Source organism: Chrysemys picta, chromosome 3 (genome assembly GCF_011386835.1).
Source record: "Chrysemys picta bellii isolate R12L10 chromosome 3, ASM1138683v2, whole genome shotgun sequence".
NCBI classification, from domain to species: domain Eukaryota; kingdom Metazoa; phylum Chordata; order Testudines; family Emydidae; genus Chrysemys; species Chrysemys picta.
The window spans coordinates 34,044,373-34,061,199 of record NC_088793.1 but is presented as its reverse complement, the minus strand read 5'-3'; the positions used below and the strand labels follow the sequence as shown (position 1 = coordinate 34,061,199).

Here is a 16,827-nt window from a genome sequence, read left to right as displayed (position 1 = left end):
TGGTTGCCTTAAACCTTTAATTCCACTGTATTTAAAGCTGTTCATTCCACAAGAATTTAAGGCTAACATTTTCAGGGGTGGCCTCTGATTTTGATTGTTTCTGTTTTTGGATGCCCACCTAGACACAATATGCTGCAAGGAGTCTCCAGTTTGGCACCCAAAATCAGTGGCCATGTATGAAAAATGTTCTGTGTGCTTTCATTTAAAAAAAACCTACCCCCTTCCAAATGGGAATTAATGAGGTGTTACCTGCCTGCGTTTGTATATAGGGAGCTCCAGTGCTTTTTCTACCTGCCATAGCTTGGCCAAGCATCAGCGGAGTGAAATTAAAAAGATTCCTTTTCCTGTATAGTAGCCAAGGGAGGAAGCTGAGGATCTTAAAATATATCAAACACTTATTTGCCAGAAACTGAGCTAATCTTAAATTTATACTGACGACAGTGCTTATCTTCCATTTACGATGCTGTAACGTAAGGATTTAATTATTTGATATAAAAGTGTTTGTATTAATATTGAACGCCCATTTCAGAATTTTTCAGAAGTGGAACACTGTCCTACTAATGATGGAGGTGAGGGGTGGGTGGGTGGAATAGAATCAAAACTATAGCATACCGTCTGGTAACTACCATATATGATAGAAGTAGGTTGTAAAATTGTACAGCATTGGACCAAAATTGTTTTTAAACATTCATTATTTAGCTAGTATGAGACCTAACAAGTGAAACTGACAGGTTCATTTTATTTTGTAAGATGAATGAAGTTGAAAAAGTAAACAAACAGGTCATTGGGTGGAAAATGAGGTTTTTAGTTTTTTCAGTTGTAAAAAACTCATCTATTACTGGTAAAATAAGTAAGGACATCTGTTTCTTAGCCTACCACCACTGCCCCATCCCAGCAGTTTAACCTGATGATGATAAATAAAAAATAAAATAAATTAATGGAGATATCCTATCTCCTAGAACTGGAAGGGACCTTGAAAGGTCATTGAGTCCAGCCCCCTGCCTTCACTAGCAGGACGAAGTACTGATTTTGCCCCAGATCCCTAAGTGTCCCCCTCAAGGATTGAACTCACAACCCTGGGTTTAGCAGGCCAATGCTCAAACTACTGAGCTATCCCTCCCCCCAAATTTTTAATGATGTACTTTTAAAAAGAAAGGAAAAATCTAAATAATTACTTTACCTCTGCTTATAGTAATTTCTGACAGATGATTCAGCTTTTCTCAAAGTAATACTTGTTAGAGGTGTTCTGTTTGGCAGAATGTCTCCTTTTTTGCTCTTTTCCTCGCTTCCTGAAATGCCTCCTATTTGCCTGGAGGATAAAAATACCATGGTTAGCATAAATCCAACGATGAAGGAATTTCTGTTCTTTTTGTTGTCTCCCTTCAGTGTGGTAGCGTCATATGTGCATGATGAAGATGTCTCTTAGTGCAGATTACTATTACTTACTTCTGTTAAAATAGCTCCCAGAGGCCTCAGTCAGGCACAAGACCCAATTGTGTTAGGGGCTGTAAAAACACATCTCTTGCTATGTGCTTTTAAGCCCAGATGTGAGGTGGATTTAACAAAGAAATGAAGGGAATGGGAAGAAAGTTAGACGGTAACAGCGATAGGAACATGTGGCTGCACAGAATAGCTTGATTTGATTGACGTATATGGTTAGTCATATTGATGTTATGTCCTGCTGATTTGAATAATGAGAAATAAGCTGTAGATATGGTCAAATATCAGGATCTGATTTGTGTAAAATCAGTTTGTAACCGTACTTCCTTTGTTTATAGGTCAACTTTTGTTTATAAATAATAGAAATAACCTACGAAAGCACACAACATTTTTCATACATGCCCTTTTGGAGAACTGAGTGTATTACAGTAAAAAATGTTCATGGTGTTTGTTGAGCTGAATACAGCTAACTCCCTCACAATGCAGATGGTGTTTAACTATTCCACAAGTGACATATGTTTTGTTCTTCCACACTTAATAAGATAAAGGAATTAGCTCCAGTCAGCTTTACTGTCTAAATCCCATACATATATTCCAAATTACAGAGAACAGTTTGGTACATAGACTGCGATTAGCTTTATCATAAAATCATATTTAAATAGACAGTTTTAAATAATTAACTTATTTTTCCCCCAAAAAACTTCAGGCGTTCTCCAAAAGATGCCTACTGGAATGAGATTCTTCCATGGTAGGGTAAAGTCTTCATTGACTTCAGTGCAGTTACACCAGTGTTTGATCCAAATGGTGTGATCAAGAGTCCAGTGAAGTCAAAGGAAAGACTCCTGTTGACTTCTTTGGGCTTTGCATCAGGCCTCAAGAAGCACAATAGATGTAATAAAGAACAAGGCAATATAGGACAAACACAAATGGTGTATGGTCTGTCAAGACTGTCTCTGGCAGACTCAAAAGCAGACGGCAACAAGGACATTTTGGTGGCTTGTCTTTTGTAGAGAGTAACTTAAAAAATGGATTCCAGTGCCACTGAATTAATTCTTACTCAAAATAAAATGTTTGTTTGAATATAAAGAGTAGGATAAAGGAGTATGAGTCCTTTAGTGTATTTCAAGGACTGTGAATGTCTGCAAAGTGACTGACTTCATGGGTACTATATAAACAAACAAACACTAACTAATAATTCCCAAAACAAAAGTCAGTCAAATCCTAAACAATAAATGGGACCCTATGTTATTCCATATAGGTTGGTTGGCTTGGGCTATGATGGGGTACCAAAGGGACTAAATGCTTTAAAAAAAAAAAGAGAGAGCGCTGAACTGAGAATGCCCTGCTATCAGTCACAGGATTCACATTTAAGAAGTAAAAGCAAGAGCATGTTAGCCAATCTTTAACTTCTCTGCTGAAATATAAGATGAGAGTTGGTGTCTCATAGAACTGGCTTAAAAGTGATCCCCAGCAGCCAGAAGTGAACAGAAAGCCAGTGAAGAGGAAAGGCTGCATATTGATGACTGGAAAGAATCTGAGTGGACAAGATGATGATGATTTTTACTTGAATATTTGAGGCCGTTTTTTATTGCCACAGTTCTGTGAACTAAGTCTCATACAGTCACTATCTTTCTGTGCTTGATAAGGATTTTGTTTTTATGAACATTATTTTCTTCAATAATTAAATATAATATATACATACCTTGATGTTGATATTCTCTGGCATTTGTTAGCACAATTTAGTAACTAATGAAACATAAGGTAACAAACATATTGTTTTATTTCATTGGCATATAAATGCTTCATGGAAAAATAAACTCTTTTTGAAGACTATACAATGTAAGATGCACCAGAATTATTATGTTGCTGATGACAACCATACTTAAAATCAGCTCATCTCATATCTTGAGGTAAGGTTTCTGTAATTTTCATGGTGAAGTTATGAAAGAAGGAGAGAAAAATGGATTATATCCTGCCTGTCTGATAACTGAATAATGTACATAAGTTGGCATGTTTGGGAGAAAGTTGAGGCTGCTCATTTCAAAGCAGTTTCTCCATCTGTCTCTCTCTTAGATATTCAGAAGTTTTAATTGTCAAAAATGGTTTATTATTTTACCTTACATAAATATATCAGTTGAATTTTCACCTTTTTCTGTAAGGGAGCAAGGTGGAAGCTTAACAAGTAATGTGTATGCATTACTTTTCCATTCATGTAGTGACTTGCATGGAATGACTAAGACTTTGTAACCTTTAAACCGCTGGCTCTTGATTTGCCTTTCTTGATGCAAGTAGTTTTCTAAAGGGTGTGTGCTTAGTGATTAATTTGTTAAGAAAAGCCAATAATGTACTTATGCTTAGGTGTGGGTGTGTGCGTGCAGGCGAAAGAGGTATGAATGCAACAAACAGCAGTTTCATGTATTCAAACCGATTCTCATCTTTTGTCCTTTAAAAATATAAAGTAGTTAAATAAATACAAAGTAAAAGCAATAATAAAATTACAACTTACTGTAATTTAATAAAATGTCTTAAATTAATAATGAGAGAGAAAAGATGGGTGAGGTAATATCTTTTATTGGACCAACTTCTGTTGGAGGGAAGAGACAAGCTTTCAAGTTACATACAGCTCTCTCTCTCTCTCCTTCGGAGACCTGAAAGCTTGTCTCTTTCCCCAGCAGAAATTGGTACAGTAAAATAATAACAAAAGATATTATCTCACACACTTTGTGTGCCTCATATCTAGGGTGACCAGATGTCCTGATATTTAACTCTTTGTCCCACATCCCGACCAATGTATGATCGGGATGCCATTTGTCCTGATATTGTATGATTGCCAGGTGACGGTGTCCGGTTGGCACAGGGCTGACAGGCTCCCTACCCAGCTCCGCGCAGCTCCCTGGAAGTGGCAACATCTCCCTCTGGGTCCTAGGTGCAGGAATGGCCACGGGACTCTGTGTGCTGCCCCCGCCATGAGCGCCTGCTTTGCAGCTCCCATTGGCCAGGAATCACAGCCAATGTGAGTTGTGGGGCAGTGCCTCTGGGTGAGGCAGTGCACAGAGCCACCTGGCCACGCCTCTGCCTAGGACCCAGAGGGAGATGTTGCCACTTCCGGGGAGCCGCCTGAGGTAAGCGCCAGCCTGCATTCCCTCCCTCACCAAAACTCCCTCCCGGAGTCAGCATCCTAAACCCTCCCCCGTGTCCCAACCCCCTGCCTCAGCCCTGAGGCCTCCCCACCCCTTGCAGAGGGGCTGGAGCTGCGGCCTTGCGTCCCCCACTGACCCATGGCTTGCAGTGGGGGCTGGAGCTGGGGCAGTGCGCTCCCGGCAGGGCTGTGGCCGGGGACTGCTGTTGGGGCCGTGCGTCCCTGACCTGCAGCTTCCTCAGGCTCTGCACCCCCCTCCCCCATGGCTCCAGTGGGGGCTGTAAGCCTGTGACACCCTCCCCTCCGACCATGTGTCCCGATACTTTATTCTTGCCATCTGGTCACCCTACTCATATCCTGGGACTAACATGGCAACAACACTTAGGTTAATAATTACACAGGTGCTTTGTTGCTTCCTGTGGTCTCACATGTGTAGAAAATAATCAAAATAGGGATGTGAAACTTTCCAAATGTGCGGCTCAGTGGAGTCCTAAATAGTACATGTGGAATTGTTCATCTTTTATATTGCTTCAATTTAACCCTAGGTATAAGGCTTCTAAGGGTTGATATTGGGCTGAAAAACTGTGGGAGAATGCTTTTTGGGATCCTTGTGATCTCATGACCAGCTATATTTTCCTAAGAGGTTTTCTTTTTGGGGGTGGGTGGGAGGGGTGGTGCAAGGAGCAGATAGTTGAATACTTAGTAAGTAAATTTGTTTAATTAGTTAGATTCCAGGATAGTAGGAATTTTAGTTTAGACCGGAGGTTCCCAAACTTGGTTTGCGGCTTGTTCAGGGTAAGCCCCTGGCGGGCCACGAGACGATTTGTTTACCTGAGGATCTGCAGGTACAGCCGCTTGCAACTCCCAGTGGCCGTGGTTCACCGTTCCCGGCCAATGGGAGCTGTGGGAAGTGGTGGCTGGGAACAGCAAACCGCGGCCACTGGGAGCTGTGAGTGGCCGTATCTGCGGACGCTCTGGTAGACAAAGCATCTCGTGGCCCGCCAGGGGCTTACCCTGAACAAGCTGCGAACTAAGTTTGGGAACCCCTGGTTTAGACCAGAGGGTGTCCCTCCAAAGCTCTGTTCGTTCTTGATATATCTTTGAAAACATAAATAACAGGAGTTACAAAACACATTTTCCAGAACAGCCCTTCCTACCATGCGTGAAGTAGTCACCATTAATGTGACCAGTAGAACTTTTAAATCCTAACCACACTCTTCTGCCAGATAGACCGGGGCCACAAAAATAGATTGCCTTTGCATTTGCCCACAAGGTCAACAAACACAGACAATTTTATACCTTTGGGAGAGAGAATTTGTGAGGAAAGGGCCCTTGGAGAGAGAGCTCTGCCATCAGCTCCATCCCTTTTTATTATGAGCAGGATGAAGCTTCACAGTCTCTCTCTCTCTACTGACTGCAACTGAGGCAGTAGAGAGAGAGAGTCTCAAACGTGCAGATCTGAGGCTTAAACTTGCTTACACAGGGAAATTGACCATCATACCTATTCCAGAATAGCTCCCTGTGTGACATTCTGCTCTGGAATAAAAGTCATTTTTATTTCAGAATAATTTATCCTAATGAAGTACATAGTCTAGAGTAGCTATTGCAGAATAGCTTATTCTGCAATAGCTATGCCAGTGAATTTTACCATGTAAACAAGTCTTTATTTGAATGAGTGAGTAAGGGCTGCAGAACATTGTCCTTGGTGCTGATCCCTATTTGTACACAGCAATTGGTCAGGAGGCAAGTGCTGGGGAGATTTTGGGAGTAGAAGGGGGAGCCTGTACCTAAGAGGAAGAAGAGAATGCAGTATGGGGGGGGGGGGGGAAGGCAGGAGAGAGAGAAGGGGATGCTGGAATCGGACAGGGAAGGTAACTCAGGAAAATATACCCCATGCTCTTTGATGGATAAGAGTAAAAGAGTGTAGGAAGGGAAAGAAAATATAACAAAAGCAAGAGAGATGTAGTACATAAGGCTTTTTGAAAATTGCTGGGTGAATTATTTGATCAATCTGAACATTATTTGAAGACTTATTTGATAAATACATTGTACTAATTGACCAGCCCTGTAGCTTGTCAAATACTAGTCAGCAACTGTTATTAAAAGAACAATAAAAATTGTTGAATATATGCTGTATTTTTGACTATTCATAGTAATCAGTTTAATTTTATGAATTTTAATACAGAATTGATTGACAATATATTTCAACTAAATGAAGTCCACAACTGTTTTAAAGGGATGTGACTTTGGAGCATGATCTTGAGGTGTGTGTGGGGATGGGAGATAATCATAGATATTTTTTACCTTGGCTTGTAGGCCGCCTTGGTCTAGTGGGTGTTGGATATGTTTTGTAAACCCTGATCTATTGCTGATGGGGAACATTCAGTTTTAGGCTTGAAGTAGGGTTGCCAACTTTCTAGTTGCACAAAACCGAACACCCTTGTCCTGCCCCGTCCCTTCTCTGAGGCCCCGCCCCTCACTCACTCCACCACCCCCCCTCAGTCGCTCGCTCTCCCCCTTTCACTGGGCTGGGACAGGGGGTTGCAGTGCGGGAGGGAGTGTGGGCTCCGGATTGGGGCCAGAATGAGGGATTCTGGGTGCAGGAGGGGGCTCTGGGCTGAGGCAGGGTTTGGGGTACAGGAGGGGGTGAGGGCTCTGGCTGCAGGCTCGGGGCTGGGGATGAGGGGTTTGGAGTTCAGGAGGTGCTCTGGGCTGGGGCCAAGGGGTTTGGAGTGTGGGAGTGGGCTCAGGGCTGGGGCAGGGGGTTAGGGTGTGCGGTGCAGGCTCTGGGAGGGGGCTCAGGGCTGGGGCAGAGGTTTGGGGTGCAGGAGGGGGCTTGGGGTGTGGGATCCGGGAGGGAGTTTGGGTGCAGGAGGGGGCTCAGGGCTGGGGCAGGGAGTTGTGGTGTGGGTGGGGGTGCAGGGTCTTGGAGGGAGTTACGGTGCAGGAGTTGGTTCTGACCTGGGGCAGGGGGTTGGAGTGCAGGCTCTGGCTGGGCAGTGCTTACCTCAGAAGGAGGCATGGCCAAGCGGTTCTGCGTGGTACATGCTGCTTGTGCCCGCAGGCGCTGCCCCCGCAGCTCCCATTGGCTGCGGTTCCCAGCAATGGGAGCTGCGGAGCCAGCACTGGGGGCGGCGGGGGCAGCGCGCACCAGAAGTTGGTGACTGCCTCTTTTACCAAGTAGATTTCCTATTATCCTGATACTAAAAAAGTACATTCCTCCTTGGACAAATAGTAATTGCCAAGTCTTTCACTCTGGGGTTTTCTATGTTCCATTATCATGTGTTCTGTGGAAATTATAGTAGGTGCAACATTGCTACATTGCAAAGAATTTGGGTTGTCTGTGTTTTGCCTATAGTTGGCAAAATTCCTTTCCCTAACAGCTGCTTCTGTTGCCTGGTTTACTTGTACTCCCCCATCTGGCTGTATCCATCTGTTGTGCCTTGTCTTATACTTAGATTTAGAGGAAAGGGACATCTTTGTTCTGTGTTTGTACAGTGCCTAGCACAATAGGGTCCTGGTTTATTATTAGGGCCACTACATGCTACGATAATACAGATAATAAATAGTAGCAATGGTAGACAAAAGTGTACAGATTTTCTATTCAGCACTGAGTTCACATCTCATAGAGGTATTGAGCAAGAAGATTTTGTTTTTTTGGAAGGAGTATTGAAGAATATTCAATACTTAGTCTCTTTTTTATTATTTAGTAGTATTTATTTTATTGAGTGACCTTTTTATAAACAAGACCAGCCCTAATTATAGAGATTTAATTCTGCTCATTCTTCCCACTGATCACCTAATACCTTGCCAGTGTCCATTTGCCTTCTGGAAGGTTGCCTTTTTCTTGCTCAGCCACATGCAGCAGACAGTGTGTTGTTCCTTACTTACCCAAATGTCTTGGAACCTGTCAAGTACGTAAAGGATCTACAGTTATCAAAATAGTCAGATATTTTTCTGGCAATAATTAAAATGAAGAATCGGAGTAATATTTGTTTTAAGATGTAACTGTTTGGATCTATGTCTGTAATTGGCCTAGAGTAGATATATGTTTTATTTATGGGTATTTTTAAAAATATGGTAGGAAGAAAGAAGTCATGATAATGTTATTGGTCAGTTGCTAGATGGAAATGGTAAAATCATCAATAATGGGGCAGTAGTGTTTAATAAATATTTCTGTTCTGTATTTGAGGAAAAAACAGATGATATAATCTCATCATTTGGTGGTGATAATTCTTTCCATTCCACTAGTCCCTCTGCAGGATGTTAAACAGAAGCTAATAAAGTTAGGTATCTTTAAATCAGAGGGTCCAGATAACTTGCCTCCAAGAGTTTTAAAAGAGCTGGTTGAGAGGCTTGCTTGACTGGTAATATTGATTTTTCAATACATCTTGGAGCACTGGGAAGTTCCAGAAGACTGGAAGAAAGCTAATGTTGTGCCAATTTTAAAAAACGGGGAAATGGGCTGACCTGGGTAAATATAGGCCTGTCAGCCTGACACTGATCCCAGGCAAGATAATGGAGGAGCTGATATGGGACTTAATTAATGAAGAATTAGAGGTCAATGTAATGGAAATGAGCATGGGTTTATGGAAAACAGATCCTGTTAAGCTAGCTTGATACTTTTTAATGAGATTACAAGTTTTGTTGATAAAATACTTAATTTTCTGTAGGACATTTGACTTGGTACTGCACTATATTTTATTTAAAAAAACTAGAACAATATAAAATTAACATGACACATTAAATGGATTAAAAACTGGCTAGGTCTCAAAATGTAATTGTAAACAGGGAATCATTGAGCAGGTGTGTTTCAAGTGGGGCCCCACAGTTCTTGGTTCTATGCTTTTTAACATCTTTATGGATGACCTGGAAGGAAACACGAAATCATCACTGATAAACTTTGTAAATAACACACAAACTGGTAAACGATGAAGAAGACAGGTGATTGATTCAGAGCAATCTTGAATGCTTGGTAAGATGGATGGACACTAACAATGTGTGTTTTTAATACAGCTAAATGCAAACGTATACATTTAGGAACAAAAAATGTTGGCCACGCTTAAGGATAGGGGATGCTGTCCTGGAAAGCAGTGACTTTGAAAAAGATTTGGAAGTAGTGGTGGATAATCAGCTGAACATGACGCTGTGGCCAAAAGAGCTAATGTGACCTGGGATGTATAAATAGGGGAATCCTTGAGTGGAGTAGAGAGGTTATTTTACCTCTATATTTGACACTGGTGCGAGTGCTGCTGCAGTACTGTGTCCAGTTCTGGTGTCCACAATTCAAGCAGGATGTTGATAAATTGGAGAGGGTTCAGAGAAGAACATGGGAATGATTAAAGGTTTAGAAAGCATGCCTTATAGCAATGGTTCCCAAACTTTAACAACCTGTGAACCCCTTTCACCAAAATGTCAAGTCTCGTGAACCCCCTCCTAAAAATAAATATTTCCAGGGATTTTCTCTTTTACCAGAGTATAAATTATAAAAGCAGTGATCTTGAAAATATAAAATTTGTTTTATGACATGCATATTACATACTATTAATAATTATTATTTATCATTACACTATTTTTATTACATTATGAAAATGGCAGCACTCTTCCAAGATCTCACTTTCGTAGCTTGTATCACTTTGAATAAGCTTGTTATAAGACAAGGCTCCCAGGTTTCATCAAGAAGTATCAGATGTGAAACAGCATGAAGGTATCTAAGAAGCCAACTCTTACACAAGCATTCAGATCTTGAGCAGTTCAGGCAAACAACACACGTTACAACAAAGCTTAAACTTGTTCTTCATAATAATTTTAAAAACAATACTAGCTGCCTATTTAATTTTAAAAACAGCAAAAAATATCCACCTCCCTTTCCATTTCTTATAAGGAGTCTTGAAGTTTAAATCTCCTCAGTGTGATAGATATGCTTGCTTTGATCTGCTTAGTTCTTGGAAGTCCAGGGGCTCCGGTCTGCTGGTCCCAAGCTGCCCAGGGTCCCTAGGGACAGCTCTGTCTGCCATTAGGGAATTTTTTTCCCCAAGAACCCCAGTTTGGCAAACCACTGCCTTATAGTGATAGACTCATGGAACTCAATCTATTTAGTTTAACAAAGAGAAGGTTAGGGGATGACTGGACTAGTCTAAAGTATCTATAGGGGGAAACAAATATTTAATAATGGGCCCTTCAATCTTGCAGAGAAAGATATAACCCAGTGACTGGAAATTGAAGCTAAACAAATTTGGTCTGGAAATAAGGCATAAATCCCTAACGATAAGAGTAATTAACCACTGGAATAATTAACCTAGAGTTATGGTGAATTCTCCATCCATGACATTTATTAAATCAAGATTTGATGCTTTTTTAAAAAAAATATTGTATAGGAATTATTTTGGGGGCCTGTGTTATTCAGGAGGTCAAACTAGATGATCACAACGGCCCCCTGTGGCTTTGGAATCTGTGAATCTATTAATATATTTGAAATAGATACTTTCTTATATACTGCACAAGTGGGATCCCAGCTTGAGGATTCCAGTTCAAGTGACTTAGACTTGAATTGCTAAATTGCCATTGCTTCCTTAGGATCGCTAGAAATATAGATTGCTGGTAGTTTCAAGATTCTTTAGTTGTGAAGCATCAATCCATTTGTGAGTGTTGTGTTTCCTAACAGCTCTGAATCCTTCTACACAATAGGAAATAGACCCATACAGGCTTTTTTATGAGTAAATGCCCTAATAGTCCATGATCTATAAAACAGATGTGGAGCAACATTGCAGCCAGCATCAGTAAAACCGGGACTGATTTCTCTGTGGGAAGATAAACAGTATGGTGCATCTTATTGTTCAGCGTCAGAAAGCATTGCAGTGGTTAACAGTGGAAATTGGCTTATGGAACCAAGTCCATTTAGTTTGCCAATGTGAGGATAAAAGGGCTACCCACTAGTCAGTGGTCTCTTAGTGACTCCAACTATTTTTACAGGGCTGTACTTTTTGAAATAAGTTATGTTAACAAAAAGAAAATCCTTTTTTGTTACTTTCTCTCCAATATACTCATTGGTGAAATTCCTTTTGTTAAATCATATTCAGTAAAGCTGAACTTGTTAAAGCTGGTGACAGTAATCCGAATCGATTGTGTTTTATATTCAAAGCACATAAGTTACATCAGTGAAATGTTACAGTTTTGAGTTTTGTAAGTTTAAAATTCTCGATGTATTGTTCCAATGGCATCCCTTGCACATATGTAACACCTTATTTTTCTGAATACCCTGTTAAATTTATGTCCTAAAATATATTTGCAGTGTGTCTGATCTATGGTTGCTCTTGGAACTATTGCCTTTAGGTGTGGCTAATTAACAATAGCCAACTTGAATTCTAGTCAGTTTAAAAAAGAGTAAAAATAGTTTCACATATTAAACCTCCCTCATACCAGTTGTGTGTGGCTTTACGATCATATTTTCTTTTTTTAAATGGCTTTTGTCTCCTGTTGCTGTGTGAAGGACCCACACAAACAAAGGGGGAAACTGACCAATTGAACATGCAGTAAGAAATATTAAAGCTTCAGTAGACAGAGAACTGTCAAATGCACAAAGTAAACAAACTGGAAAAAATTTCCAATCTCCTTTAGCTACAGGAACTTGAATCTTAGCCCTGGTCTATGCTGGGGGGGATTGATCTAAGTTATGCAACTTCAGCTACGTGAATAACGTAGCTGAAGTCGACGTACTTAGATCTACCTACTCTCGCCTCGGTGGAGTACAGGAGTCAATGGGAGAGCGTTCGGGGATTGATCGCTGCCCGCCGATCCGGCAGGTAGTGTAGACATACCCTTAGATGTTTCTTATACAATAGTAAATAAAACAATTTTCATACAGAAGTGTAATTTTTTTTTTTTTTTTTTTTTTTTTTAAAGATTGATGTCCCCTTAACTGAAATTAGTAAAGCACGTTGATCAGGTAAATTGATATGTGTGAACATAATTAATTCCCTGGTTTATTTTTTGTACGTTGTTGCTTCAATTCAGTATTTAAGTATGGAAAAAGTTGAATTTCAAAAGAACAGAAATAAAACCAGAATGACCACGTGCTGAAATAAACATGCTGATAGACAGCAAGTTTCTCAAAACACTGATCTCTAGATGTATTAAAGAAGCATCAAATAGGTTCAGAAATAAAAATAAATTACCTTGGGAAGTAGCCTCCCATTATTAGTAGTGGAAACTCCATTCTTCATCATATAAAACTAGATTGGGCTCAAGACTTTATTTCTTAAGTATACGGAAATCTTCTGCACTGGCAGGAGGATGGACAAGAAGGTCTCTTTTTAATCTGGAGTTTCTGTGATTAGTGCAGCAGTTGTATTGCTGTAGAACTGGCAATATTTGTTGTAAATTAATATGCCGTATATTTACTGATTTTTAGAAAATCAGAGTTCTGTTTACTGCAGTTATTTCTAGCAAGAGGCAAGTAGAAGTGCTCATTTACAGAAGCTGGCTGGAAGCAAGAAAATAATTTATTTGGCCAGCCTAGAAGATTTATGCTAAAATAAATAGATTGTAAAATAAACAACCTTGCAATAGTGAAATTTTAGTACATGATTCAAAACAAGACACATCAATTATGAGGATAAAAGGACCCTGTCATAAAAACTATGTAGCTACCTTTCTTCCAGTTCAAAGAATTGATTTAGCATTTTAAATTAGTGAACATGAATGCCAGAGGATGTAACATCAGAAGCCATTTTAAGTTTCATTGCTTCTGACACAGTGTTGGAGGAGTCCAAAGAGAGAAATTGAATGAAAGGAAAATTGAGAGCATGTTGGTGCATGTATGTATGTGTGTAGATGTAGCATGTGCATATTTTTAAAAATAGAAATACAGAATTGAAGTTGAAATGTACAAAAAAGCTGGCGCTTTCTATAAAATGATTAGCATGTGCTGAAAACTGTGCAGATAGGAGGAAGAGAGTATAGGAAGAACCATACTAAATAAAGAAAGAGAGCTAATATTCTTAACACAAGAAAAGATAAACAAATACAAGCTCCCATTTAAAATGATAAAGGGCCTGATTCATCAACATGTTGTTCCAGTTTTACATTAGAATAATTCCTCTGAAATCACTGGAGTAAAGTAGTGGTGAATCAGGCCTAGGGGCAGTAGTTAAACAAAAAGACCAAAAATAGTAAGGAAAGTATTGTAAAGGTGACTGAATTGCTGTGTTTGATGTGCATAGTGTTTGTTTTTTGTTTTTGTTTTTTTGCAGTCACTATTAATCAGTCTGTAGGCATACATAACCAGCAGGGTTTCAGCATAATCTAAACATTGTACATATACCTCAAAGAACAAAACATAACTTGTATATGTTATCATGACAGTTTGGCATGCATCTTGTTAAAAACAGTATTTTTATTTCAAGTGTATATGATAAACACAAACATACAGCACCACTGATGTGCTGTATATGTTATGCCATAAATCCTTTCAATTCCATACTCCAACTATTTATTTTTTGATGGTGAGGAATGAAAATGGGATATGAATGCAGCCTGGATTCAGTATTTTTCATTCTGCTGCGTAGATATGGACTGGATTATCCAAGAGAGTGGTAGCAGAGCCACATCAACCAATACAATGTCTTCTCAGAATGTTTTTAACTTGTTTCACTCACTGAAGTTCTCTAGGCATGTGGAGATAGGCAGTCCGTAACCTCAATGTTTATCTACCACTGTAAGGAGAATGATACAAATACCTAGATCAGGGGTAGGCAACCTTTGGCACGCGTGCCGAAGGCGGCACGCAAGCTGATTTTCAGTGGCACTCACACTGCCCGGGTCCTGGCCACTGGTCTGGGGGGCTCTGCATTTTAATTTAATTTTAAATAAAGCTTCTTAAACATTTTAAAAACCTTACCTACTTTACATACAGCAATAGTATAGTTATATATTATAGAAAGAGACCTTCTAAAAACGTTAAAATGTATTACTGGCACGCAAAACCTTAAATTAGAGTGAATAAATGAAGACTCGGCACACTACCTCTGAAAGGTTGCCGACCCCTGACCTAGATGTATAGAACCTGCAGAATGGGCATATACTCATTATGACTAGTGAGTGTGCACTAAGCAAGCAGTGTCGTTGGTGTTAAGATGTCACTTTGACTAGTGTTTGGTCAAAATCTAAGTTTGTTGACCTTCAAAGCATGCTTCAAAGACTTTTCCTGACTTCATGAGCTGAATGAGTCCCACATGGGATGACCAGACAGCAAGTGTGAAAAATGGGGACGGAGTTAGGGGTAATAGGCACCTATATAAGATACAGCCCCAAATATCGGGACTGTTCCTATAAAATCGGGACATCTGGTCACCCTAGTCCCACATAAGACTTCCCTTTTGAACATCACTGTTAATTTTTATTCCTATACTCAGTATTTTTAAATAATTAGAAATGACCTCAGAGACTGATTGGTCTGGGTTGTTTGATTTATAAATTAAATAAAAATGATTAACAGTAGGATAACTGTAAGCAGTGGGTCAAATTCATTGGTGCAGTTTCATTAGTCAATTAACTTTAAACCAGGATGAATTTGGCACAATATTTTTGTAGAAAATCTCATGGTAGCCTGATCTTGGTTTAAGAGTGTATATATAATAAAACCGGTGGTTTGTAATAGTATTCTTCAGTGATATCTGTGGGTACTTATCCAGTTCTGAAAACCAGACCCCAAGTCTCTGCACTTTCAATATGTTTTGCTTCGTTTTCATGAGCACAAGTTCTGCTTCTGTATCCCAGAAAAACTGCAGGCTTTACTTTTTCACTATATTTCACCTTCAGTTTTGCAGGCAGTAGGTTTGCTGCCTTCGTTTCTTCCTTTGAAAGACACTTGTTATGGGTATTGGAGAATTGTGAATATGATTTTAATGTGAATTTTATGTTGTCATGGTGAAAGCCTTGAATAGTAATAAACAGTGAAAGACCAAGTAATTGTATTGTTGAAATACCTGCTATCTCTTTTGTTCAGCTCAGCAGTCAGAAAGTTCCTGTGGTCAGAAGTGCAATTAATAAACTAAATTATCTTGGAAAATCAAAATTAATTGTCATTTTTAATCTTGTTGCTAGAGAAGTTATATTGTTTGGGTTCTTCATCATCATCATCATCGAAGTATAGGGTGTATTGAAAATGTTTCCATCATCTTTAATAATGATTTAACATAGGAAGAATAGCTTTGCTGTGTGAACATTTTCAGTTCTTTTGGAATATTAAACTTATAGTAATACTAGATGAAAACTGGCTTAACTGTGATGTTGATCACCAACGGAAAAGGGAAGGAAGGAAAGTCTCTGTGGCAAGGAGCAGCAAAACAGAGGGTGCTGATGGATTTAAAAAAATGTTTTTATTTAATCATTACAAAATAGAGTTGGCCAAGATGGTAATGAGTAGGACATTAACATTTTCCCAATATATAACTCAGCCAAGGGCTGTTTTGTAATTTGCATTTAATATTTATTCATATTTTTCATTTTTAGGCTCTCGACGTTGACCGAACAGTTCTTTATAAAATGAAGAAATCAGTGAAAGCTATAAATGTATCTGGGCTGGGTAAGTACATTATAATTCTGTATGGTCAGTTTCTCTGAAAACTGCTTTGCATTTGAAGCAAGAAGACTTAAACACTGATGATCTGTTTACTGAATTGTGAACTTCTAATACAAGCAGTGTTGAAGTGAGGCGCACTAACAAATATATTCTAGACAGTGATCCTGCCCTGGCAGTGAGAGAACTAGATTATTTAATGTTTTGGATTTTTTTTTTTTTCCTCCTTAGCTCTAATTGATGTGAACTGCAGAATGAGAACAAAGCCAATGAACTACAGTCTTCTATTGCTGGTGACCTATGAAACAAAAATCTTTTCACCTGTCAAGGAAGATAAAAATACAAGTAAATATTTGTGTGTGCAATGTATATACATATTCATAAAAATAATTTGATATATGAATATATTTATTTAAAAAATGCATGCACAAATATTTACTTGTATTTTTATCTTCCTTGACAGGTTATGAGAATTTTCTGTTTTTTGGTGGGTGGCCAGTCATAACGAAAGGAATTAATAAGCTTTATAATATAACCATAGAAACATAGGGCTGGAAGGGACCTCAAGTCCGGACCTCGTGCTAAGGCAGTACCAAGTGTTAGTCTAACCTTTTTCTAAAAACCTCCAAAACCAGGGATTCCAAAACCTCCCTGGTAATCTATTTCAGTA

General features: G+C 39.3%; 1 protein-coding gene across 5 annotated transcripts in view; it reads left to right on the top strand.

Moving 5' to 3' along the window:
- ASAP2 (ArfGAP with SH3 domain, ankyrin repeat and PH domain 2) overlaps positions 1-16,827 on the top strand; it is a 163,725-nt gene that overhangs the window by 16,991 nt on the left and 129,907 nt on the right. For 4 of the 5 annotated variants that reach the window (XM_008179899.4, XM_008179896.4, XM_065590133.1 and 1 more), the window contains exon 2: positions 16,091-16,163. In XM_008179899.4, the coding sequence (XP_008178121.1) occupies positions 16,091-16,163 (73 nt within the window). Of the gene's footprint in view, positions 1-12,481; positions 12,525-16,090; positions 16,164-16,827 lie in introns of all 5 variants that reach the window. The other variant, XM_065590132.1, reaches the window with a different exon arrangement.